The sequence below is a fragment of the Phoenix dactylifera genome, chromosome 16 (assembly GCF_051530095.1).
Source record: "Phoenix dactylifera cultivar Ajwa chromosome 16, Ajwa_hap1_PhDact_Kaust_v1.1, whole genome shotgun sequence".
In the NCBI taxonomy this organism is placed as follows: Eukaryota; Viridiplantae; Streptophyta; class Magnoliopsida; order Arecales; family Arecaceae; genus Phoenix; species Phoenix dactylifera.
In genome coordinates this window covers 10,689,896-10,714,846 of record NC_143205.1, presented here as the reverse complement: position 1 = coordinate 10,714,846, position 24,951 = coordinate 10,689,896, and the positions used below count along the sequence as shown (strand labels likewise).

General features: G+C 37.2%; 1 protein-coding gene across 3 annotated transcripts in view; it reads right to left on the bottom strand.

The window, feature by feature from the left end:
* Positions 1-8,732: 8,732 nt before the first annotated feature.
* The window catches only part of EDA7 (embryo sac development arrest 7), a 34,909-nt gene continuing 18,690 nt past the window's right edge, over positions 8,733-24,951 (bottom strand). For all 3 annotated transcript variants that reach the window (XM_008802575.6, XM_089927995.1, XM_088712898.2), the window contains 12 exons: positions 24,173-24,263; positions 22,705-22,763; positions 22,469-22,589; positions 22,305-22,373; positions 21,330-21,382; positions 21,106-21,214; positions 17,583-17,753; positions 17,297-17,455; positions 14,693-14,785; positions 14,420-14,605; positions 12,103-12,314; positions 8,733-9,278 (listed from right to left, as the gene is read on the bottom strand). In XM_008802575.6, the coding sequence (XP_008800797.4) occupies positions 8,930-9,278; positions 12,103-12,314; positions 14,420-14,605; positions 14,693-14,785; positions 17,297-17,455; positions 17,583-17,753; positions 21,106-21,214; positions 21,330-21,382; positions 22,305-22,373; positions 22,469-22,589; positions 22,705-22,763; positions 24,173-24,263 (1,672 nt within the window). In that variant the 3' untranslated portion in view covers positions 8,733-8,929. The remainder of the gene's footprint in view (positions 9,279-12,102; positions 12,315-14,419; positions 14,606-14,692; positions 14,786-17,296; positions 17,456-17,582; positions 17,754-21,105; positions 21,215-21,329; positions 21,383-22,304; positions 22,374-22,468; positions 22,590-22,704; positions 22,764-24,172; positions 24,264-24,951) is intronic.

Below are 24,951 nucleotides of genomic sequence, written 5' to 3'. Positions count from 1 at the left end.
CCTTGAGACTGAACCTGCAATACATCCAGACAGTCACACACCTATAATTTTAGGTAGACCTTTCTTAGCCACAGCAAATGCTGTGATCAACTGTCGAAATGGGATGCTGAAGTTATCTTTTGGCAACATGAAAGTCGAGCTTAATGTCTTCAACATAAGTAAACAACCACCAGACGACAAAGAAATCAATGAAGTTGACATGATTGAAAGTCTGGTTCAGGAGACTTTCTTACAAACTTATAATAAGGACCCTTTAGAAGCTTACCTTGCCCATTCCGAGGAAAGGGTCAAGCATGCGCCTCTTAGTTCTGTTCCCCTTATGAGCATAGATCGTCATCAGCCGACTGTTCTTCATCGGACTCTTCCAAAACCATTCTTAGATAATGGTTGAAAAAAGGAGGATTTACATTTTGTCTGGCTGAAGACATAAAACTTAGCGCTCTTTGGGAGGCAACCCAACATGTAAGTTTCTTTTATTAAAAAAAAAAAAAATCATCAATAAATTACTAACATGCAGGTTTGGGGGATTTTGCCCCAACTTTCAATTTACCCACCCATATCAGGTACTTCTCCTCTGTCCTCTTACTGCTTTAAATTTTTTTTAACATTGAGGACAATGTTAGATTTAGGTTTGGGGGTATTTTTAACCATTTGAAATTTTATAAAAATTAAAATTATAAAAATTAAAAAAAAAAAAGAGTTTTCAGGTAAAATTTTTGAAAAAAAAAAAATTTACAACACACAAGGTATATAAAATCTAAGAGCCCAATGACTAGTTGGAAGTAGTGCAAAGTGAGTTCTTTTTATTAAGTTCCTTTTAGTGAGTTGTAAGCTAATTAGTGCTTTGAATTTCACAACACATCTAGCCTGCACTTTCTAAGGTATAGGTTTGACATTGTGTTGAGAATATGGTAGCAATCTCGAATCCTGATGAACCATCTTTTTCTGATCCAAAAAAAAAAAACAAAGAAAAAAAAAAGGATTTAGTCAGGTACATCGAAAAGGGCTACCTATTGTCAAAGGTCAGCGGGCTTGTGATGAGGAACCCGAGCATAGGTCCGTAGGGGAGTCTTGATGCCCGACACCTCATGCCAATTGGTGTGAGAATTGTCGACTAATTGCTCGCTACATGGAGGAATCATCACAGGAGTAAAAGTGCACAATATATACATTATCATTTCTCTTTCAAAAAAAAAAAAAAACAAAAACAAAAAAAAAATGATGAAAAAAAAATGATGAAAAAAAAAATTTGTATATTGACCTGAAGAAAGACAATAGTGTGAAAGCCGTCGTTGTAAAAATTCGAGTAAACTGGAATATTACAGATAAAGCCCATGAGGTATTAAAGTAAACATCCACAGCTCTCGAAATCCTGCAGAAAAGATGATTTTGAATCAGCAAATAGGTCTTGTCCGACCAATTCTTGGAAACTACTAATATTAGCGATATTTTGAAGATCCAAAACCTTAGCTTGTGCATGGTCCAAACTTCACCGAGCACTCAAGTATAAATAAGTCTTATAACTCCCTAACGGAAAACTTAATGACTTCAACTCAAATTGCATACTAACCTAGAAATTGGGCTACTTAGTAATTAAAACCTTGTGTGCTTTTGAAATTCTTATCAGTTATTTACTTGAAATTAGACTTTCATTTCATAAACCAAATTTTATTTTGGAATTGAAGTTTGTGGGGAACTTCACTGCAAACCCTCACGAGACAACACTCGTCCACTAGGGTAACCTAGGGGTTTAACGGCTTGTTGCACGTGCTAAGTGCAATCGTAATGCTCTACGAAAGTGAGTATTTATCTTAGTTCATGTATATTTATATATATATAATAAATAAAACTTTTGCACTCTCATTTTATCATTATCGCACTAAATTGCTAGAGACTAGCAATAAGCTGGTTGGGGGGTGTGATGAGAGCACAAAAGTGCAATCGTCAGACTATTTTAATTAGTATTTTAGCTAATGATTAATAATAAAATTAACTAATTAATGTGGTATTTGTGTTTGAGTGCAGTAATCCAAGAAACCAATTAACATTAGGATTTAGTCCAATGTCCGGCAGCCCGAGCTCAAGTCATCTTCCAGGGCCTGCCGAACTTCATCCCGCGATACAACACAACATCGCGAGCATCTCCGTGTCCGCATCCAATGATCCAGATCAGATCCCTCCCAGCAAGACAGATTTCCTTGCATCCGTGCCAGGCCATCTACATCTTCAGCGTCCCCACCTCCCGGAATCCCTTGATGCAAGCCGTTCCCACCGTCCGCTCCCAGCATCTTTCCTCTTCCGCTTCCAATCCCGACGATCCCGCACCGTGTCTTCATCGCATCTCCTTCCGTTTGTGATCAAGGAACCGCAGCCGCGTCCAAGCTTCAGCCAGCATCCGCAGATTCAAAACGCTCCCAGCCATGAGGTGTCTTCCGTGATCTTCCCATCGTGCCAGCCGCGTGCCAGCCCGCCTCCTCACAGCTGCCATTTCGGATTTCACGCGAGTGAAGATCCCCAGCTCTCCCGCATCCGTGAAAGAAGCCCCATCATCCTTCCTCTTCCGCGTGCAATCCCGGGCGATTCACCTCCCAGCAAGGAAGATCCCAGCGCCTCCCTTCCGCATCAGCAGCACCCGAAGAAGGAAGCCAAGTCCCCACCTTCCGCTTCAGCTCCCAGAGATTCCGCATCCATGGCCCAAAGAAGGAAGTTCACGCCTCCCTCCCGCTGATCCCGCCTCCACCACATCTCCAAGGGTCTATAAAAGAGAAGAGGAGGAGCTTGGGGAGGGGGTGTGCTCGGTTGGGGTGGTGGCTGGCTGGTCGAAGGAAGAAGAAGGAGTTTGGCTCCTTCGGTTTGTCCAAAGAAACAGGGGAAGAGGCGGACAAGGGAGAAAGAAAAAAAGGCATTGCTCTGTTTTCAACTCCATTGAAAACAGAGCATTGCAATTTTTTTAGTTTTTTCGGTTTGAGTTTTCTTTAAATTTAAGAAGAGCAGTGTATTTTTTTTCTGTTTTAGTGTACTTTAGTTGAAAGTTTTTATTGAGAAGTATATTTTGAGTTTGAAAGCATATTGTTCTTATTTTTAGTTTTATTTTAGGTTTTGTTTTGAGTTTTAAATTTTTGAGAGTTTATTTGGGTAGGAAGTTATATTTGTTCTGCAATTTTAATTTCTGTTCTGCAATCCATTAAATCCTCTTTCATGCAATCTATATTCCAGTCTACAATTTTTCTAACACTGTTTTCATCCATTTTGATTAATGTTAAAGCTTTTCTTTAATTAGTTAAATACATAAATACTCTTTGAATCTGACTACCTGTCTTATAGTTAATTTCAATTAAAAAATATTCTTCGGTAGACTAGAGAATCCATCAACATCCTCAAAATAATGTTTTTCTTTTATCATTCAAAAATCGATTTCAAATCCGAGTGAACGTTCTAATTTTTATGCAACTCCAATCGCCTCCCTGTGGATCGACCTCTTACAACCACTATTCTTCGAGTAGGAAAGGTAAGAGTAAAAATTTAAAATTCAACTTTTGTTCGTCGGTTCTAACAACGATCTGTCTAGCATATTTTTAGGTAGACAGGAAAGGACGAACAAATATGTTTTTCAATAATTTCTGTTTTCTCCAAAGATTGTATCCTAAACTAGCTTTATCATAGACAGCTTTCTGACTTTCAAGAATTAGATTTAATTTCTCAGAACTTAGGGTGAATTTGTCTACTATAGGTTTCAGTTTTTCAACTTTTTTAGCTAACTTTTGATTTTCTTCATGCAGTTCCTTTTCATTTTTCAGAAGCAGAACATTTTCTTTTTCCAATGATTGGTTCTTATTTTTTTAATTCCTTATTTTCTAAGCTAATTTATTTTTATTCAGTCATTAGTTCAGAAAAAGCATCTTAAAGTTTATCAAAAATGAAATCATATTTAGTATTCAAATATACCTTATTTTCGTGTGTCATTAGACACAGATTTGCAGCTTCTTGTTGCTATTCTTCTTCTCCAGAGCTGGATTCATCACTGTCACTCCAAGTAACCAGCATAGCTTTCTTCCTTAACCTTTTCGGAGCCTTTTTCAATAGAGGACAATCAGTTCTAAAGTGTCCTGATTTTTTGCACTCGTAGCAAACATTTTGCTTCTTATGATTGTTTTCCTTACTTTGCTCCTCCTTGATTACAGGTCTTTTCTTAAAGTTTTCTTTATTTCTTTAGAAAAACTTTCTAAATCTTCTTGTAATCAGGGCCATTTTCTCACTGTTATCAGATTCAGAATCCTCGCTCTCATCTTCATGTAGAGTGGACTTAGGAGCAATGATTCTGTGCTTCTTGTGTTCGTCCTCCTCAAGGTTCTGTTTCATTAAAAGCTCATGAGTCATTAAGGAACCCAGCAGTTCTTCCGGTGGGAGAGAGTTGAGATCTTTGGCTTCTTGGATGGCAATGACCTTTGCTTTCCATGTTGTAGGAAGAGACCTAAGTATTTTCCAAACAAGATCACTGTTAGAGTAAGATCTACCAAGACTTTTCAAGCCGTTTATAATATCAGTGAATCTAGTAAACATTTCAGTTATAGACTCAATTTTTTCATTTTAAATAGTTCATATTTATGTACTAGCATACTGATTTTAGATTCTTTTACCTAGTTAGTGCCTCATGTATAATTTCCAGTCTATCCCAGATTTCTTTAGCAATCATGCAAATAGATATACGATTAAACTCATTTGCATCTAAAGAACAGTAAAGAACATTCATGGCTTTTGCATTCAACTGAGCCATTCTTTTATCATGGTTATCCCATTCAATTTCAGGTTTGAATAAGGTGATGCCATCAATAATCTTAGTTGGTGTGTGAGGTCCATTGACAATAACAGTCCATAAATCATAGTCAAGTGCTTGAATAAAAATACGCATACGTGCTTTCTAATAAGTAAAGTGTGTGCCATTGAAAAGAGGTGGTTTGTTGGTAGATTACCCTTCGGTAATAGAAGTTCCCATAGAGGCTGTTATGACTTTTAACTCTTGATTGTTAGATCAATAAGTTACTATGAGTACCAGGCTCTGATACCACTTGTTGCCCAGAGGTGCAGCCCAAGAGGGAGGATGAATTGGGTCTTTTAATATTAATAGTGTGAAGAATGTGAGTTACTGTTATCTTTCAATAACTTGTAGATTTAGCAACAGAATTAAAGTTGCACAAATAAAGCAGTGGATGAAGAGAAATAAACCATACACACAAACATCAGAATTTATAGTGGTTCAGTGCACTCCCAGCACCTACATTCACTCCCCAAGCGAGCTTGAGATTTCACTATAATCCAGCAGCTTACAACCTGATTGTTTTCCTGGCTCACAATCAAAAATTCAGTTGGTTTTCTCAGGCAACCAACCGAAAATCTATCACCGTTTGTTTTCCGGAATCACAAACAACCCAGTTGGTTTTCGGACAAACCAACCAAAAACTTTACACCATTTGTTTTTCCGGGCTCACAAACAACCCAATTGGTTTTCAGACAAACTAACCAAAAACTTTTTTCCTTGCGGAATACTCCCGATTTAGCAACTTCCAATCAAGGTTTAGAAGAGCCTTTACAAGTTTCAAATGAATGAAACTGTTATAGCAACAGTCAATCCAAATAAATAAATGTTGTAACTAAAAAACTTAAAGCTTCAGAGTATATAGAACGAATCAATAAATATAAAAGTTGAAGCCGATAAAGAAGTTGGCTGTGGAAGAATGTTCCAATACTTGAGTAGTAGCTCTTCTCGATGCAATGAGAAGCTTCGACTGATTTCCTGACAGGAGTAAGTTTCAGAAGAATGCTGGTGAGGATGATGAACTATTTAGCTTTTTCTTCTCTTTTCCTTAATGGAAACTTTTCTTTCTTAATAGAATCTTTTTCACTTTCCTTGTTGTTTCCCTTCTAAGGTTTCCTTGAATTTATAGACGAGTTCTTCGGAGGGATTTGAATTTCTTTCTTTCCGTTCTGATGGGAATCTTTTCTGTTTAGGAAGAAGAGTTGCAAGCTTTCCGTTGTGGTCCCAGCAATACTGGGGTCGACTTATGTAACTCAGGGTCGACTCATGTTTATCCTGAGTCGGCACTTCAAGATATTGAGACGACCCTTGCTGTGATAGCTTCAAAGGGTCGACTCTTTAACCTTAAAGGTCGACTCATCTTCTTCAGGAATCGCCTCTTTAAATACAAGGGTGGACTCATCCGGTAATTTTTCTGACTAACGCTAAGACTGAACTAGGGTCGACTCTTCAAACGCAAGGGTCGACTCTTCAATTTCGGGGGTCGACTCATTTGGAACAAGGGTCGACTCTTCAATTTCAGGGGTCGACTCATTTGGAACAAGGATCGACTCTTCAAACTTTGTCTCAGGTGGTAAAAGCTCTCTATTAATTTAAACTATACAAGGGTCGACTCATGTTTTGCAGGGATCGACTCATTAACTATGCTACTTGAAGAAAACATGCCAGAGTCAACTCAAACTTGTCCTTTTTGCTTAGGGGTCGAGTCAAATTTTTCAACCAGAAAACTTTAAACTTCATCTTTGATCTCCATGGATTAGATTAGAATCATTTTTCTTGCCAAACACATCCAATGAAGTGTTTGTGAAGAACTTATGATTTTGCAGTGCTTCATTTTTTCTGATTTTTCTTAACTTATAAAACTTCACAATTAAGCCAACATCATTAGCATACAACATCATCTCAAGTGTTTTGTAATCATCAAAATTCATCCTTTAAGGTTGACAATTACTCTAATAAATTATTAATCTTATAAAAATATGTTATTTTTCATTATAGAATTAATATTTTTATTTATATTTATAATATATTTTCATACTAATAATTATTTTGATTAGGAAAATAAGGACAAATATCCCATTACTGAGTTGGGCGGTGATTTAGGATCACTACCACGTAGAATCACCATGGTGCAACCAAATGCGATGATCTCATCACCTTCACCTACATCACTCTTGATCCTGCAATGATCACTCCATACCAAATGCCTCCTTAAGGAAATGGGTCATGAAATTCCTGCAGAGCTGGCCTAGGCAAAACAAAGCCACAGGTGTGAGACCTTAACAATAATCCATCCTCTACAAATGAGCACTTGGATCGCATTGAGTCATTTGTCTTTATGTTTGGTACACCAAACCCCAGTAGTTGTTAGGAAAGAAGTAGTGCATTCTTATACCTACCATGCCATCTCAAACCCTTCCCTACCAATCCATTAGCTACAAGATTATGTACGCCAAAAGCAGACAATTCCTCAGCTCTAGGAAGATGAGAAGGCGTGAAGGTTATAGCTAGAACCAAAATACACCGTTAATGAATATATTATATAATTTTATGTCATTGCCAATTTGAATTGGAGAAGGTTAAAGATTCTAAACAAGTTGTTGATGATATGCATTCTGCATTTTATGCCCATCCAGAGAACTGATGCTGATCGCCATCAGAACGTTAATGATTCTAAATCTTGGTCTTGATACTCTTGTATAGGGTGGCCGAGGCAGACTCCAAAAACATGCTTAGGAATGTAGCAGATAGACCTTGTCAAATGCTTACGAAAAATCAGATAACTTTGTTTATGCATCAAGATTCCAAAATCCATGATTTTTCACACAACCTCTACATTACATCCAACAATTTATATTACGGATTTGCAACATGGATCATGTAACCTTTCATATTAGTGACTAAAATTCTGCATGTATATAAGCACACCAGCCGTACAAAGACAAACCAGAGAAATGGTTTAAGCTAATATGAGAGCATGATAATAATAATCCATACCCACTGCACAGCTGTGCGCAAGTAGCTAGCTCACCTGTGACGGTCCGCACCCGACACCATGCCTCAGATCTAGAGTGCATATTGAGCAATGCCATGGTAACTTAGAAAAATCACTCAAAAATGTCATTCCAGTGCATCTCACCAATCAATTTGCTTCGTTAAATGGCACACTTCACGATACCTATTCAAAAGGAGCAATGAGAATAAACCACACCGAGTGACCTTTTTAAATTGCTTGAGCTCTGAAACAGTGCTGCTACCCAGCACCACTTCCCCAGTCGCAGCATGAAGCTACCAAAGCAGTCAGAGATTGGTGCAGTACATGGACTTAGCGGATGACAGACACACATGAATGCTATGAGCAGAGAGCAGGCTGATGCTATGAAGCCTTTTCCAAACAATATGCTGCATCCATTTCACAGGACCTAAAATTTGTGGCATAAAAGCAGCACCCAGAATTTACAATATATATGGTACAGCAGCTTCAATTCCTCCAGAAGTCCAGGTAACCTAGTCCTTGCCAAGAATTTAGCTAGCAAAATTTGCACCGTTAGCCCAAAAGGCAAAAAAAAATTGTTCAAAACATTCAATAATCTGATCATGAGAAAATAAGTGAGAGTATGGGAGTACCAATATCAAGAGCCAGAGTTGAGCTCACCAGCATGATGCATTTGGCACAATTCTCGAGTAATTATCTATAGCTAATAATACAATAAATGCTTGTTATATTCAACTAAATCATGGATCACCCTGAACAGGAAAATATATTATTTAACCCAGAACCCACCGCAATCTGGGAGATACCGGACATAAGCATGACGAGTAAATACCAAACTATGCTTTGTATTAATTTCTTTCATGCAGAAGATCAAAAGTGGCTCCTGAGAACGTCCTAAAGCAACATTCTGAAAAAACTTGAATATAATTTTAACTTGTGAGCTCATATAAAAGAAAAGATACCAAAATTTGATACAATCTTACACCAAGATACTCTGTTAGTGCAAAAAAATTTGGACGCTCAAGTTGCCCAAAATTGCACAAAGATAAAAACTTTGAATGCTCAAATCACCCAAAATTGCACAATGAAAGCCACATCCAAGGATACAAATTTCTGCATTTTCACCTCCGACCCCTTCCTCTACTCTTGCGATGACCACCTTTCCCTCTACCACCATCCTGTCCCATGGAATAGAACTCTGCTTTACTAGGCTTTAGGCCTAGGGTTCGGATGCCCCTCTTTTTTCCCTCTTGAGGCTCCTCAGTCTCACGTTTTTTTTTCAAGCTTCTGGAGACGAATGAGATTTCCCGTGAGCCACCTGCCCCAAACTTTACATCACTAGGAGTACCTGATTCCTGCCGATCCTGGAGAGTAGCAACCCTCTCACCAAGAGAAAGGGAATCCTCCTTGGCAAGGGACTCACGATTCCAAAATGCTTCGGCATGGCGCTCATCCTTGACTTCGTACAACCTGCAAGTTGATGTTTTGTAAGAATGACTCTGGAGCATATTTACATGAAAGATCGTCATATTTCTTCAATTTACTGATATTCCCTGATATCAAAATTCTGGACTTGATACAACAAATATATTCTGGAATTTGACAGATCATTTAGAATACTAAAATGTAAAGATCTTCCAAATAAAATAAAATAAACTACCCTTAGTTTTGAAGAATCTAACTTAACAGTGCAACTTGTCAGCAGGATAGCAGTTTTGCTAAGTATCTCAGTTGATTTTACAGAAGTGTAGCAGATGATGGCATTTTATAGAATAAATAAACACTCTTCAGTCTTTAATGTCATACTGATGAGACCATAAACCTGCCATGGGATATGACAGTCAAAGGCCTAGGCTTTAAATACCTTTGCCAAATCACATGCTTTTGCTATATTGATCTACCTTTTGCACTTCTAATATTCTTAGAGAAGACAGATATAGACAAAAGCTAAACTTTTACGCCACAAAAGCAATGGTCAATGAAAGAAAATGATCAAGGCGAAGCAGCCTCAAAGCAACAGCATGCAAACGCCTATCTTAAAAAAAAAATCAGAGAAAAAAATACCACAAGCAGAAGGCAGACCAATCATGCAATTTCTTATTTTCTTTCTTTTCAATCATGCCCTAGTAGAAAGAAGACAACAGATAATTGCGTGAAAGCTTTCTTAGAATCTAATTACAAATAAATTAGACAGCGATGGAAGAGAAGCTGGCAACATTGGCATCTGATAACAAAAGATTCAAACTGCACCATGCAGGTACGCCCACAAAAGTATTCTCTCCTACATTGGTTCAGAAAAAATAACATGTAAAAAACAACTCAGTTTCCAATAACGGATTCATTTTAATAGGGTCACGTCTTGGAAGGTTGGGAACATTTCACCAAGGGTGTCCCAATGCATGAAACTCCCGCCACTACAAGGTCTGGGGAGGGTCAGATGTATGCAGCATTAACCCTGCCTGCAAGAAGGTTGTTTCCATGTTACGAACCCGTGACACCTAAGTCAAAATGGAGCAACCTTAGCATTGCACCAAGGCCCACTTCGTTTAAAACGCTTAACGCAAACAAGTAAAATATATACGATATTTTCTTTTGTAACAAATCATAATATGCAAATTATTATCAAAATCCTATAATTCAGTTTGCTTATCACGGTGTAAATGCTTATTTAGGAGTAGGGGTGGCAAAATATGACTCGACCCACCAAGCCGACCCGTGTTCGACCCGCCATAAACAGGTTTGGATTTGGCCTAAACAGGTTCGGGTCGTAAACAGGTTGACCCGTTTAACCTATTTATTAATTGGATCGGATACGGGTTTTAGATGTCTGACTCGCTTAACCCGTTTAATATAGGTTGGATCAAATTTTCTGGCCCAAAAAAGGCCTGCACGCCGCTCGGCCCAATTTCACCGCGACTTCTCCTTTCTCTCTAGAGATTTCCCCGATTCTATTTCAATTTCACCCATCAATGTTCCTCTCTCGACTCCCGGTCTCCCCTCTCCTCCGCCCTCTCCGGATTCTTCACCTCCGCCCTCCCCTCACCTCTCCTCCGGACCTCCGCCTCCGCCCTCTCCGGATTCTTCGCCTCCGCCCTCCCCTCGCCTCTCCTCCGGACCTCTGCCTCCACCCTCTCCTCCCCCTTGCCGACTACTTCCACCTCCTCGTCAACGGCAACCACGGCAGGGACCCAAGCAAGCCCACGGACTGCGATGGAGGTAACGGCGCAGCAACTCCAGGGTTTCACGATCTGGGGGACGGTCTCCATCTACTCGGCGAGATCGATCTCGTAGCTCTGGAGCCGAGGCTTGGAGGGATCGTCGGGGTTCCAGGCTTCTAGTGGTAGATGGAGAAGGTCCTCATCTGCTTCGGCTAGGCGGACGGGGGCTCGGATTGGGAGTGGGCCTTCGCCGAGACCAGTCGCGCTGCCGTGGACGAGGCAGCGATGGGAAGCGGCGGATGGGTCGGGAGAAGGCAGCGGGCGGCGCAGATGGGGAGCGGCGGATGGGTCGGAAGAAGGCAGCGGGAGGCGGCGATGGGGAGCAGCGTATGGGTCGGGAGAAGGCAGCGGGCGGCGGCGATGGGGAGCAGCAGACGGGTTGGGAGAACGCAACAGGCGGCGGCGATGGGGAGCGGCGGATGGGTCGGAAGAAGCCGAGAAGGCAGCGGGCGAAAAAGGTCATCTTTTATTTTGAGTATTTTATTTCTGGTTATTTACAGTAATATTTAGTTAAACGGGTAAGCATAAACCAACCCGACATGTTTAATCGACCTGTTTAATAAACAAGTTAAACAGGTCGGGTCGGGTGACTTGTTTATTAAACAAGTCGGGTTGAGGTTGTAATTTCCGACCTGTTTAATAAACAGGTCAGGTTCAGGTTTATACTTTTCTGACCCGTTTAACATCTGACCCGACCCGATTGCCACCCCTATTTAGGAGATGTAGTACTTTAAGGATAATCAAAATAAAAAGCAGATTATCAAAAAGTTACCAAAAGTTAATTCCCTTTTTACTTCAATAGTACCAAGAGTTAGTACCTTCAAAAAGGCTGACAATATTCATTAACTTGCCAATATATTAAAATGTCAGTTATTTAATGACTTGTGATAGAAAATTATGAGTGCTATTGAGTAAATATCTGGTCAAAAACTTTTGATTTTAATAGGAATATACTTCTAAATTTTTACTGAAATATCTATATAATGATTTTTAATCTGAAACTCGATTTTATTAATCCAATCCTGTAATATCAAAAACTTGTCTGCGTTTCCAGAACACTGATATGAAAATCTCACCTCATGCGCTTCGATTTCTTCACTTTACTCCTATCCGTCTCAGATTTATCTTCTGATGGCTGGGAGGCCTGTGAAGCATCAGAGTCACTGATCTCCTGCTCCTCATCCTCAATAAGTGGTTCAAAATGTTCTTCAATCAGAAAGGGCTGCTTCTTGGCAGTTTGTGGATGAAGCGCAAGATACTCAGGTGAAAGTTCATCAACTTCGAAGTCCTGTGGAAGAGATTAGACAGAATTATTATGAGTGGTGCCACAATAGATCTGAAATTAATGAATAGGAATATTGTACATTACTGTAAAACATGACAACATTCATGCAAATATTAAATGCTAACATGCAATCATCAATCTACTTTTAGTCTCATGAACAGGAAAAGCAGTAATTAACCATCAATTATCTTTGTAGATTACACTTGAATGTGTTGAGGATTCTCTTGGTGCAATCAGCCACACGTGTTCAAAAACAATGATATACACCACCGACAAAACTCTATAAAGTTTAAAAATAACTATCATCTGAAAAATCATGTAATTGGACGTCGAACTAAAAAATGATAATTTAACTGCACAATACAATGTTACCATATGATTTCCAATTCCGAGCACTCAAACATGTTGAGTGGTTCTTACGTGCTTTAAGCTATATAGATTATAACCAATGGACTGGATTCAAAATTTACATGCCCAATCATGTACATTAACATAGTAACACTTATAATATCCTCCATTTCACGTTCACTTCATGCATAAGTAAATGGCTTCAGAGATGCAGAGATGCATAATTTTCAGTGTGTATGTATTCTGAAGCTCTTGATGGATACTTGTACATAAGATGACCATGTCAGCAACAAATGATTCTGAAATCAGGGAGAGAGATGCAGTATGTCCAGCACAGAAATACTGCATCAAGAAATTAGTAAAAAGTGAGGATCAAAATTATCCATCTCACAATCACGTTGCAGTAGAATTTGGTGAAGAAATAATTAATCAAAGATGGTAATCCACTCACTCTCTAAATAGGGGGATATTAATGTTCACCGAGGGTCACATAACATGACCTTGAGCGATACAACTAATTAGACCTCTCACATACACAGACATATATCTAATATATAACTTATGATATAGCTGTAAAAAAGAATTTACGTCCCGCCAAACCGGCTTGGTGCCATTTGTACCTTATGGACCTGGGACACCTGTGGGACACCATTCTCTTAAACTAGGACATCCCAGTCTGTCCTGAGCATCTGGACGCACCGGGATGAACCGAGATGCAAATTTTCAATTTTTTCCTGCTGCTTCTTGTTGTTATTGGCTGTTCCAGATCTGGGTCCATCTTGTCCCGTCCTGTTACTGACTGTCTCAGAAGCAAACAGGTATGGGGCCCAGTTCTGAGATTTAAACCCTTAGCTATAATAGTGCAAAATTGAATACTCTACAATAAATTTTTGGCGTTGGATTATATAAATGGGAATGACTGGTGAATGAGAATTCACAAAACCAGATAAGCAAAAGGATACAAAACTAAAGATACTTCACCCAATCCTTGGTGGTTTACAACCTTTACCAACTACAGCTACTTCATTCAATCCTTGATGGTCTACATCTTTCACCAATGCAGGTTCTTGAATCAATTTGTCAGTTACCCAGTTTTAGTTAGCCTTTCCCTCCTCTCCTGTAACCCTTTGGTACAAACTCAAACCCCTCACCTTACCAAGACCAGCTCAGAGTTCTCAATTGAACATGTCAATACATTTCAGTGGGTTTATAGCTTTATCTCTGAAATATCATAAACCATGATAAACAATTATTTGAAGAGAAAACTATAATTGTCCCAAAGAAATAAACATAATTGTGCCAGACTCATGCATGCACACTTCAGTTTTTAGAAATACACTCAGGTGGTAAAAAGTAAATTACTACAGATCAGATAAACAATTGATGGTATGGTTACTGATCATGAGCAATTAATAAAAATTAACTTTTAGACTCTCTAAGTAGCAATAAATAACGGTAAACAATCACAGATACACTCCCAAGCAGAAAGATTCACTACTGTCGTCTAGGTCAGCTTTGTAAAGTCTTTTTCTGTTTCACTTGTAGATAAACATCATATATACCAAGAACTTCTTAATTATATTCATCTGAGAGGGTCGATTTCTTCAAGCTGACATCAATTCTTAGTAGCGCTTGATGGTATTGCAATTTAAATAAAAGATGTTTCAGAATTCAGAATTTGTAGGCAGTTATGAAGAAGGTAGGTGGATTTTGATATTAGAAAAGGATTCTGAGGTTGATGAAAAGGTCGTTGGTTGTACCTTATTCTCAAACATTGCTGCAAAACGCTCATCTCTCAGGATCTCACTGCTTAATCCTCTATTTTTCTTCGATGTTTTCTTTTTCGTGTCAGCATCTTCCAACTTTGTCTCGGCTTCTTCTGCTTCTTGTTTTTCATGCAAGCGAGCTGCAAGAAGCCTGTTCACTTTTGGTAACTTCTTCTTGATCTGCAACACAAGTAAGTTCGCCATTTATAGATTGTTGAAGTAGACAGGTTACTTAGTAACACAAGAACAAAAGAAGAAAAAACATACTGTAATTCGAGAAGCCCGCTCAGCATCTATCTTCTCTTGCTTCCGTTTTTCTATGTAAGCATCATATGCAAAAGGATCTGCCAAAGCTTGTGCCTGAAACATTTGTAATGACAATCATTGCGTTGGCAGTAACAAAGCCAGTGATAACTTAATTCAAAGAAAAAAAAGACCATGTGAGGGAGAGACTTTGCACTAGAAAGCACAATAAAAAAAGGACAATAGATCATACACATGAGAAATGAGATAGAAGAAAGCCACAGGAGCAATATAAGATACTGCAATTTGAAGGAGTTCACTTCATCATCCTTCTCAAGTCATTGCAGCGAAGGAAAAAATGGATGAAAGTAATACTAAGGCAAGAATATATAAACAGATCTATATGGAGAGACCTAATAACAAGTGGGAAGAACTGGTTGAGGAAGATCATGTGTCAAGTCTAATTTCCTAGAAGCACCAAAAAGGAAATTTCCTAGAAGCACCAAAAAAGTGAACAGTGAAACCTAGTGGCCCATTCTTTAGATGGTTTCCACCTATGCATAGTTCATCTTTCAACTGATTCTCGCAATGTTCTACAGTTTTCACCCTGTCTGTATATCAAGTTCAATATAATAGCCATTTGCAAATAGGAGCCTATTTTGAATCCTTATTTAGTTCACTATTCAGTATTAGAAGCTTATCTGAATATAGGTCTCCCAGTTTTCGTCCATTTTTCTTGAGAAGTAATTAAGCTATTCCACAACTTCCTTATTACAGATTACTAGATGATAAGAGATGGTAGCCCTGGAAAAGGAATCGATCAGTTTCATTGAAAATTTACTGTTAAAAGCATTTTTTGAGTTGCAAAACCATTAAATGGTCATCTAAGGTAGGACATTTTAATTCTTAAACATCCTTAAGTACAGTTAAACCAGAAAGAAATATCTGTGAAACCATGGCTTAAGGTGCCACTTGTACCAGCCTTGTACTGTTTGGTACATGCCATACTGGCCCAGAACTGGCATGTAGCACCTCCCAGGACAGCAAATCAATCCCCCTATACATCCCCACCCCACTCAGTTTACCTTTTTCTTCTGGTTTATTAGAACCACGCCCAGCACCTTAACCGTAGGAACCCCGTACTGCCCCTTTACTGAAGTATGTACCATACCAACTGGTGACTGGTATATTTCTGTAGTTTGAGCTTTTTAAATCCTTGTGCGGAAGAAATTAAGAACATCAAATAATAAACAACGACCGTTAACTGTTTCAGGGACATAGGAGGCATATGCTTCTTCATTATCTTTCAGTGTTTATACTTGATTAATCACATCATTCTTCTGGAATCTGGAGCCCTAGTATATGTTAGTCCTGAATAAGCCATAACTGTACCCAGTGGACTGTAAGCTTGCTAACTGAAATTCTTTGAGCTGGGCTTGAGGTATAGTGCACCACTTTGAGAACCAATATCCTACATATTTTAAACATATTGAAGAACCTAGAAACAACTATCAATTCCAAAACAAGGCCTGAAATATCTTTCACGAATCTAGAACTTGCTTTTTATGTTCTTCATGTTCAATATGTAACCCTCCATCATGGACATTTAATAATCATTACACTACAGTTTGCTCTAACTTAACATCAAGCAGTAAGTGCCTACACTTCAGTGGCTAGAAGAGATTATCTAATTTAGATCCAACGGAACTGGAACTGTTGATCAAAATCAAATGGGAACTGAGAAGTTTCCCATTAAAAGAAACAAGGGTGAACATTGGTTCATAATTTGCAAACCAGGAAAAGACACGAAGATGGGATAGTATAGGTGACATGTGTCAGAGAAAGTTTGCAGTGGAAACAGGGAAAATGTATCAAAAACTTAATGAGAACTAGTAGAAAATGCATAAAAAGACATAAATACCAGGACACCAGATTGTAGTGGTTTCTATTGAATTTCGTGTATATAAAAACAACTTTCTCGATGGTTTTGGGGGGGGTATGCATTTTTGTACTTTTCCCTGCTCCGGAAAACTAGAGCAAGTACATCCAATACATTTTCCCAGCAACAGTAGGTTACAGAGAATACAAGTTTCCTAGCATCTATGCAAAATAAGATTTGAATATATAAATGCCAAAAATTACTAAACTAGTAGTGCTACAGGGGCAAAGGAACAAAGGATATGCTGATAAATGAAAAGAAACAGCAAAAAGGATGAACAAGCAGTACAATGTATTTTATATTACATGAACATATAATGCCTGTACAGTTTCAATGCAGCATAGATACAACATATAAAGGCATTTAAAACTCTCATAAAATTTTAAAAGACTTAAACATCAAGAATCCAACTAATCCACCCTATACAGGTTTGAAAAAGAACTGTCTGAAACTTCCACATATTTCTATTTCAAACAGCTTTATTTAGAAACATTATAATAGGATCCAGAACTCAGTAATGCAACAATCTGACACAGTAAAATCTTAAACAGCGTAGAGCTGTTTGAGATTTAGACTTGCTCTCCACAAGAAAAAGAATTTTCAAAGTCAGAAAACGGGCTACCCAGGAGATGATGGAATCAGATACTACAAGTTTCACAGACTTAAAGTTTAATGTCAGAAATCAGTACCTTCTTATACAATCGGTAGTCAATGAAAAAGCCATGCATATAAGCTCTCAAGAGATTGGTGCCAATCAAATTTGTCAAATTGAGCCGTTCAAGGTCTTCTTTAGTTAAAAACTTGTAATCATCATATATGGTTGTTTGTGATCCTTCCTCCATCTCTTCCTACAAGACAAGAAAGTCACAGAAGAAGACAAGCTTTAGAGTCAGAATACACCTCTAGTGCATAAAAGGAATAAAACCAAATAATATGTTCATTTTAAGGATAACACAACATGGTAGGCTTTCACACCGTTATGTTTTCAAGGTAGGAGCACCATTTTGGGGCAGGACCAAGAGCAGGTATGAAGTAGGCTGGTATCTGGCTGCAATCCAAAGCCAGTAACATCAAGCCACTCTCGCGGAAAATGCATATATCATTGATAGTTCCCGCATTTGGTTCTATGCTGGTCATGTTATCTCCCTGAAAAAAAAGGTAAAAGCCCTCTCATACCAAATTCTTCAACTAAATTGTGCAATGGTGTTAACGAAATTGCTAAGCACTAGGTACAAAGATGGCAATTAATTTACATTATACATATATTTTAAGTCACCACGATTTTTTTCAGAATGTGGCTGAACAGGAAATGTGAAACATTAGTACCTTCAAAAATCATTTTCTAACCAAAATCTCATGAAAATATAGAACACCAAGTGGATGAATCACTAATAATGCAATATAAGGAAAATGAATAAATATTTCCAGAGCAATAAGAAGTTACAATCACTTTTTAGAAGATCATATGATCCCCTTAAATATTATCCAGCTGAGCTAGTCAAAAGAAATTTAAATTCATAAAAAGTTTAAGGAAATAACTCTAAAAATTTTAAAAACCTAAAGAGGTCCATCAACATGTGGGAGGATTGAGGATACTTACTAGTAAGGCGCAAGTTGTTTGATGATTAAAGTACTCAGATGATCTCATGAAAATCAATACTAACAAAAAAGTGTAAACAAGACAATGCTTTCTTTTAATGCCATTTTAGCAGCATAAATAGTAGATAATATCTTGTATAACCTTTAAGGAGTTATTGGCATGAAATATGTGCATGGGCAGAAAAAGGATACATATAGCAATGATTCCTAGGAATTCTCATTAAATGCACACCATAGTGACAAACCTTGTAACCTTGTCCAGCCTCGAAAATGAAAAATATCATAAACTCCAGACTTATGAAGCATGAACATGGATATGAAAAATGGCTACAATATGATACTTATACATTGATATAGCAAATCTTGAAAAAATAGGATACAATACAGCTAGGATACACCAATGCAAATATATGTATTTTATACACACATTACACATATATGCATGTACACTTATATGACTAGATATAAATGTGTGTAAAAGGGTATCCATAAAGGATACTAGGCTATCATAGTAACATAGTCCATGCTCTATATAATAGCATCAACTCATACAAAGTCATCATTTAGCCATCATTCAAATCCAAAGACCAAATCCATACTTCATATTTAACATCAACATCATAGACTACAAATTTGATCATTCATCATTAAGAGGTTAGCCTTAAAAAGAGAAAGAAAATACCCTCCCTCATTTTTTGAAGGTATTGGAGAAGTATCTCAAGTGTATCTAGAAAGTATCCCAAATAGTTTTCTAATTTTATAAAATAGGATACTTAACACAAGTATCTCACACGTATCCGTGAAGTATCTGAGAAGCATCACTATCTCATATGTATGCAATACACACACAACATATGTAGAAGTATCTATACTTTCCAGCTCCAGATAAACCATCTAGCGTTACTTACAAGGGAGAAAATGCGCATTTTGGCCGAGGATATTGTAGATAATAATATCAACGCAAAGAATGGTCATATCAACAACTTAACTCGTATCTTCCATGTACAAAGAAAGATCATGTATAATGTCGTGCAAACAGTGAAGTATTCATTCAAAAAAAAAGTCATGTTTAAATAGAGGAGCATGCCTTAGACAAACTCATCTAAATTACCAATTTCCTGTGATCCTTATTATTCTCTCTGACAATATTTGACAACCAGGGAAGATTTTTATTCATGAAACAGAGGTTAACCAGTTGGAAAGTACCCAAGAGTTCAAAATGTCCTCTTCTGAGTTAAGCTTCCAAAGTTGTTGCATTATCAACTTGCCATAAGTTTTCAGGTGGATGATTTTGGGTAGTCCTACTTAGTAAACATTGGAGTATTAAATCATTTATTAGTTCCAGGTACATTAGAAGTTTGGCATGTTGCTAGCGTATGATGGACGATAACTGATTTAAGCTAAATTGAATCTAGCCCAAGATTGTATTAAGAAAAGTGACTACTAATTGGCAGAGTGGTTCTTTTATTGACAAAAGCACTGTCAGCAAATCATACGAAATGTCTCTGCTTTTGCTTCAAGGGCTATCTTAGAGATAGGTACAGTTGGCACATAGGTCAAAAACAAGGTGCATCATATACAATAGGTGCATGCTGCATGTTTATACATTATTTTTCTGAATAGGTTATGCCATATGCAAGGGTTTTTTTTCCTAAGCTGCTTTTAAGCGCATATGTATTTGAGCTCAGCAAAGAGCATCTTCCACTTAAAATAACATTTAGGGTAGTTCAAGGTCCTCTTGTCTTTCATTTCCTATCAACAAAGGCTATTGTTTGCTAATATTAAACCAAAGGTTGAGATATGGTATCTAATTATATCATTGTATCGCTTTTTTATTAATGGACACGACTTAATAAATTGTTTTAAAAACATAAACTGGTCATTGGGTTTGCGGGTATCTTCTGGTGAGTAAATGTCTTAAACAATAGAACCTTGCCAAAATCTAACTTTTGTTCCATATCTTAACTGTCTTCTCTCTTTAATTCTTTTAAAAGTTTATCTCCCATGCATCATAATAGAACATAATTTTAGATTGAATAAATTTTAGTCAAGAAACAAAATTGGCCGACCATTTTGGACAGTACTAGTTCACAAACAATGTCCAAAATATTCATGCCCACAAGAAACAACATAAATTGATATGGCAAGTCAAGCACATGTCAAAGATACTTTGAAAGCTTTACTAATAATCAAAGAAAAAGATGCATGAGAAGCTTAATAATGTAAATAACCAATTTAAGAAGCTGCTAAATGATTTTAATATATTCACCTAAGCTACCATGAAAATTTCTTTTGATATCTCAACAACAAGGAACAAGAACTACACAGCCTAAAAATATAGAACAAAAGTTAACCCCAGTAAGTCAAGGGATGGAGCCTAACATGGCTACAGCAAAAACCTCACAGAGTTTCAGAATGCATTACATGAACATAATTACCAACCATCAGGTGTTAAAGGACCAAATTGCCTTGTACACACATATATATGCATATGTATGTCTGTTCATTTCTAAATTAATAATGCACATACGTATCCACATACACCGCGGAATGGAGGAAAAGGATTCATATAGCCAACCCCAACTAGTTTGGGACTAAAGCTTAGTTGAGTTGAGTTGAGTTACATACATACACATATACATTTATGTATCTATACATACAGGCATACACATATGCATAGATATATTTTTATAGATACACGCATGTGTGTGCGCATGTATTGTGTGTATATATGCATATTCATTATTAGTTTAGAAATATATATAATAAATATATCCATATATAAACATTTGTTCGTATTTCTCTTGCTGTGTGCGTGTGCATGCACATATAAAGCCCAGCAATTATTAAATACCAGACATAAAAAATATACATTACTTCTATATAAAATAATTCTTACTGTATTAGGATCCCATATCCTAACAACATGACTATCTGCGGTGACCAATTTTGGTTCTGCAGAATTAAGTGTCTGGTGCCATTTGATGTTCAATATTGGGCTTCCATACCTGTAAAGTAATTAAAGTGGTTGCAAGCCACAATGAGGCAATTTTTCTAAAATCTAAGGCTTATATTTTCTATTTAAATATTCCACACTGAACTGAATATAAACAGAATACTCACATGTGATCCTTAATTCGAACAGGATCTGACATACGCAAGTCATAGATTGATATCTGCACTTCAGCCATAAGAGAAGTAAGAATATTTGCACTACAAATTACTCAGGAGAACTATGTGGATAAAAGACACAATAGGTCAACAATCTGATAAGGGAAGATGTCAAAGACAGAGAAAAAGACTATCATATCTAAGATACCAAGAACAAATTCCAGCAGAAATCGATGAAATCAACAACAGAAGATTTTCAATTTAAGGGATTGGAAAAAAAATAGAGAAAGAAACAAGTGTTTTTTTTCTTTTAATAAAACATGTAAATTAAGCGGGAAAGAGAGGAGAAGAAGAGAGGAAAAGAGATGAAGTATAAGAGAATATGGACTGGTCTAACCAGCTGGCCAGTCCATATGAGCCAAGTTTCGTTTAAATGGCATAAGTGATGCACATGCCAGATAAATATACCAAAAAAATATAAGGAATAGATGGCAATAAAAATCATCATTGAAAGAGTTAAGCCTGATATACATTGTTCACTCATTTCCCAATGCTAAAGCTTTTGGATTAAAGTCATTAATTGACACGGTATTAGAGCTTGACCTATATAGAAAATGACCAATAATGAAGGTGTTACTCCATATAAATATATATATATATACTGAATATTTTTGGTAAAATTAATTACTATATTTAGGTCCAACACTGGATATTTTATTTATTAGTTGATAATGTTTATATTCTAAAATCCTGTGATTAAGGCTATGCAATAATAGCCTTCTCAAGTTGAAAAATGAACATGTGAAGAAATAAAATCCAGTTTTGTGGAACATCTAAAAATAGATTATTCAGATGACAATAGTCTTTTGCTGAAAGTTAAGGCAATATTGTAAAATCAGGTAAAGAAAATTATTGAAATATTTCCCAAAGAAAACCATTTCGCAGATTAAAAAATGAATAATATGCATAAATGATGTATATTCATGCCTTTCCAGCACTGCTCCCAACAGCCATGAGGTATCCTTGAAATTCATCAAACTGCACAGCAGTGACCTCCTGGAGATGCGCAAGACATTAAAACCTTTGTCAAAGAAATGAATATAAAATTTGCATCATATAAAGAGAAAGAGAACGATAGGCCAGAGCATTACATGGTCAACATCACCAGCAGGCATGACAGCATTGATTCTACCAACAGAAGATTTTCTTCTCAAATCAAAGCATTCCACAGCACCATCCTCACCACCACAAGCAATGAGCCCATGAACGCTACTGAATTGATCAAAGAATGTAAAGAACAACTTGATCAGTTTTGGACAAGCAATTTCACTATTATAACTTATAATGAAAAAAAAAGTGCTGGCAACTGTTAATAATGCCATCCAACCTTCGAGAAATTGCATTTATAGCAGGTGACTGTGTGTTAAGTGATGACAGAAAACGACCCTGGCAAATTGAAACAGGAGAATATTAGCATCTGTGGAGATATTACATAAAGAAAAAGAATGAAAATTGAAATTAAGTCAAGCTTTCAAATCCTCTGGGTGCATACACAAAGAAACTAAAGCTAAAGATCGGTGATAATTGTATTTTCAACTCATGCAGGTAGTAAAGCATGTAGAAAGTAGAATGTAACAATATTCAATTTCTCAAAAAACAGAGATTAAACAATCAGATATTTAGTATATGGAAATTACCCATGAAAGAGATTAAAAGGCCTCACTTAATGCAGGTCAGGTTTGCATTAGTAGATTTAAGCAGCTGTAACAAGAGGAATTTATTAACTGAAAGATTTGGTCAATTCATCAACCTTTGCACTCTGCATGTGCCAATTTTTTCCGTTCCAAATTGATTAGTCCATGAAGCAAAAGATATTGATTTGTATCCATGGGTTGAAAAATCACTGTGGCATTGGGAGAGAAGATGAACAGCTATAACAAAAGTTTTATTAATAAAAAATATGGTTATAAATCAAATGGTTTAGAATTCATGTTATTCCACTACAAAGTACAAACTCACTATATTAATTGTCAACCATGTCAAGTCCTCTTTAAGCTGTTTCATATCCAATGTGTCTCCCAATGAATCTCCTTGATTGCTATTCCACCAATAATCATGTAATTTATGTTCATCTTAACCATCAAGATTATAGGAAGCAGATACACTAGGATTAAGTTAATTCCTAAACCTGCATATGAACCTATAACATGTTAGGGTCCATATCTTCAAGTTTGATTAGACATCTAGTGATTATCTTTGAACAAATATATGTTTCTCAAACAGAAATATAAAGAGGCTGCTCTGGCACTTGTTAGCCCATATATGGAGAGTTATATTTAACTGCTTGATAGAGCTTTTAAGTGTTTGTAGATATGACATGACACCAATTATATGTTTCCACAAGACTGAGCGAGCACTAATGATGGTTAGATTCAACCCATATGCTTACATATCATAGACAGAATTTTGTTTTTACCATTTCAGGACAGCAGTTCCTTCAAGCCAATATGATGAACTAGATAGTTTCCTATGATTCTCATAGTAAGAAAATTCCCCCTACCAATTTTTGGTTATCCACACAAAAAGAAAGATCGAAAGCCACCAAAAGAAAATCAGCAAATACTTCAATATAATGTTGTACACACTAAATTTGGCAGAACGCATTTAGTATAACTGTGAAAACATTCTCCAAAAAGTGACAAAGACAAATTTAAAACTAAACTCAAAACTTTGCCAACAAGTTGATGCATACTTTAGCATCTTATTATTACTGTGAAGTAAGAATTATAGATTCAGAGGGCAAGCTCAAATAATGAAAAATGACATTTCAAATGAAATTAAAATATGATGAGAACCTGTTCCAGATTTATTCTGTATAAATCTGGGGAAGAAGCAGCACATAGCAAGTCACAGGACCAGCAGTCATATGCAATGTCCCTTCCCATTCTGATTAAAAAAACAAAACTCAGAAGTCTAGATGTATATCCAAGATGTATATTCGAGGTAATAGAATACAAAAACAAATTATTCACATGTCTAGATGCAAAAAATTTAGGAAACTTCTAAAATCTTAAAGCAGCATGGAAGCAATACAGAGATGTAATGAAGCACATAGACTCACAAGCCAAGTAGGACCGGGTTTATTGGAATGCTATAGTAGTCGTAACGAACTTTGTTTGAAGCTCTAACACTTAATTGATTATTGCTAGACATGGTTGTATGCAAGGTCCGCCGAACAGAGACAAACCACCTGATTTGCCCCGTACCGAGCCGACCGTATAGGGGACCGAGTCGGTTCACCTTTTTTTCAGAACTAGCTCCGAACTGGCCGGGACCGGTTTTAGACCGATAGGAACCAACAAGAACCGACTGGAATCGATCACGAGCCGTTCGGGCTCGATCCGAACCGGCCAGTACCATGTATAACCACTATGAACCAAACAGTTCGCACCCAAGTCGAACCAGTTTTGAACCAACCCCCCTCCTCCCTCTTCCTTTTATTTTAAAGAACGGTTGGGAAGGCCCAAGAAGTTTCTCATGCCTTCCTACCCTATTTGAATACCCCCCCTTTCCGACCGCAAAAAATACGTTAATTCGGCACGATTGAAGGAGGATCCAACTCTAAATAAGATAC